This window comes from Argiope bruennichi, chromosome 6 (genome assembly GCF_947563725.1).
Source record: "Argiope bruennichi chromosome 6, qqArgBrue1.1, whole genome shotgun sequence".
Classification (NCBI taxonomy): Eukaryota; Metazoa; Arthropoda; class Arachnida; order Araneae; family Araneidae; genus Argiope; species Argiope bruennichi.
In genome coordinates this window covers 78,324,611-78,327,107 of record NC_079156.1, presented here as the reverse complement: position 1 = coordinate 78,327,107, position 2,497 = coordinate 78,324,611, and the positions used below count along the sequence as shown (strand labels likewise).

At 36.2% G+C, this 2,497-nt stretch overlaps 1 protein-coding gene across 1 annotated transcript; it reads left to right on the top strand.

Moving 5' to 3' along the window:
• Positions 1 to 1,660: 1,660 nt before the first annotated feature.
• LOC129971789 (uncharacterized) lies at positions 1,661 to 2,248 on the top strand. Its single transcript, XM_056085766.1, has one exon. The coding sequence runs from the start codon at positions 1,661 to 1,663 to the stop codon at positions 2,246 to 2,248; it is 588 nt and encodes a 195-aa protein (XP_055941741.1).
• Positions 2,249 to 2,497: the final 249 nt, after the last annotated feature.

Below are 2,497 nucleotides of genomic sequence, written 5' to 3'. Positions count from 1 at the left end.
TTTAACTGGATAATAATTACATTTCTGCCATGCAATAATTACAAGAAAAAAAGTGTACATTAACAAAATTAAAATAAGGACAACTACTACACATAGTCACATCGTTGATAACATTTTAAACACTGTCAATCAGTAGTGTAGCGAAGATAAGTGGCGGTCGGGGGACGATTTAGCCTGAATTACCTTGTATTTTATTTCAAAGAGTGATGCTCCAAGGTTAAAAATTTTATCACCTTTTCGCATCCTAAAACAAACTTTCAGGATCTTTATTCTTGTTTTGGAAGGGGGGAGATACTTCGTCATGAACCAAGTATAAACTGAATATGTCTACGCAAAGAAAGAAAGAAAGCTTATATAGAACTAGTCGTCTATGGAGATAAGTATCTTCACTCACATATTCACTTTTTGGCTCTTAAATGATTAATATGGAAAACATTAAAAAAATTATATTGTTATTTGATACAATTGAAAAATATGAATTCAATTGAATCATTTTTCAGCAAATTACAAAGTGTGTATATTACAAAACAAAAGTGAAAGTACAAATCTTACTTCGTAGTAAAAAACACACGATTGAAATGTTCTGATGAATGAGTTTGAATTACATCATAAGATTTAAAAACATCGTTAACGACTGTATAAAAAATGTATTAAAAGATATTATTAAAATTAAGCGAAAACTGAATTGATGTTATTAAATAAGTAGTTTTTTTAGTCTTAAGATAAAATAAAAACCAATTTTGGTAGATAACTGTTTTAGAAGATATGAACATGAATTTCCATAGGAAAGGTCAAGCCTACCATAGATCAAGTCAAGTTCCATAGCTTTCATTGGAGAGGTCAAGCCTACTTTTGAGCTCAATGAAACTTTCTGTTTGAAGCCCATTTCTTGATTTCTTTTACACCTCTTTTTCTTTGATGGTATGGACTTTTTGGAGACACAATGAACATTTCTAATAAAATTTTGCTGCTCTTTCAATTAGTTAAGCGGAGCGTTCAATTCAGTGCAAATGTAAAAAATGTCCACAGAAGCAATCTGAAATTCGTATGATGGTTTGTTTGCATTAGACTGCTGCCATTCGACAATAAGTAATAATAGCGATTTTTGTGCCGCTGTGGGTATCAATGTATCATTACCCACTATGCAATCTGGCCGGCAAGAACTTAATATTTCTTTCTTAACTCGAGAGTGAGATACTTCAACTTCTTCTGTTAATCTTTTTATTTCTTGTTTTTGTTGTATAAATAAATATATTCTTGTTCCTTGTTAAAAATGCTGTTGCGTCGTTTCTTGAAGCTCTGAACATATTAAGTGGAGGAATCATTCCATATCCCCACAAGTGGTGACCCGAACGTGATTGAATACGCAACCTTCTGATCTGGAGTCAGAGGCCCTTTACCACCATCTGATGGTCATACTTACTGCCTCACATGCGTCGACAGATTTTCAAGATGGTCGGAAGTTTTTCCGATGCCCAATATGAAAGCCGAAACGTGTGTTGAAACATTTCTTCAAGACTGGATTGCAAGATGTGGTGTACCTGATATCATAACTACAGATCATGACTCACAGTTCAAATCTGAACTATTTCAGGCATTTACTCAATTTTTAGGATCATAGCGGATCCGAACGACAAGTTATCATCCAGCTTCAAACGGCATGGTGGAAAGATTTCATCGTCAGTTGAAAGATGTTGCGAGAGGCTACTGCCTTTCCACACCACGTTGGACGAGTATCCTGTCAATGGTTATGCTTGGTATCCGAGCTAGCCTGAAAGAAGACTTAAGTGTTTCCGCTGCAGAACTACTCTACTGTGAAACCTTGCGTCTTCCTGGTGAATTTTTTCGTTCATGTAAAATTAGTCCTGCAATTCCAGAATTCATACGTCGATTAAAGACTAAGATCCAGAGTTTGCAGCCAGTTCCTTCTTCAAATCACGCGAAACACAAGGTGTTTTTCCACAAAGATTTGGCTATAACGACTCACGTTTTCGTCCAACGAGACTCAATTCGTCGACCCCTTGAACAGCCCTATGATGGGCCATACAAGGTCTTGTCAAGAACGGACAAAACCTTCACACTGGATATGCATGGACAAAAACGAACTGTCACTGTAGACAGACTCAAGCCTGCTTACATTTTGAATGAACATCTTGAGCCGGCTGGCGTCCTTCCACATTCTCATTCTGAGTATGAAACCAGATATGGACGAGTAGTCAGATTTCGCATTACTCCTCCGGTCGAATAATAACCAACCTTCGGTTTCGAGGGGGAATACTGTGGGTATCAATGTATCATTACTCACTATGCAATCAGGCCGGCAAGAACTTAATATTTCTTTCTTAACTCGAGAGTGAGATACTTCAACTTCTTCTGTTAATCTTTTTATTTCTTGTTTTTGTTGTATAAATAAATATACTCTTGTTCCTTGTTAAAAATGCCGTTGCGTCGTTTCTTGAAGCTCCGAACATATTAAGTGGAGGAATCATTCCATATC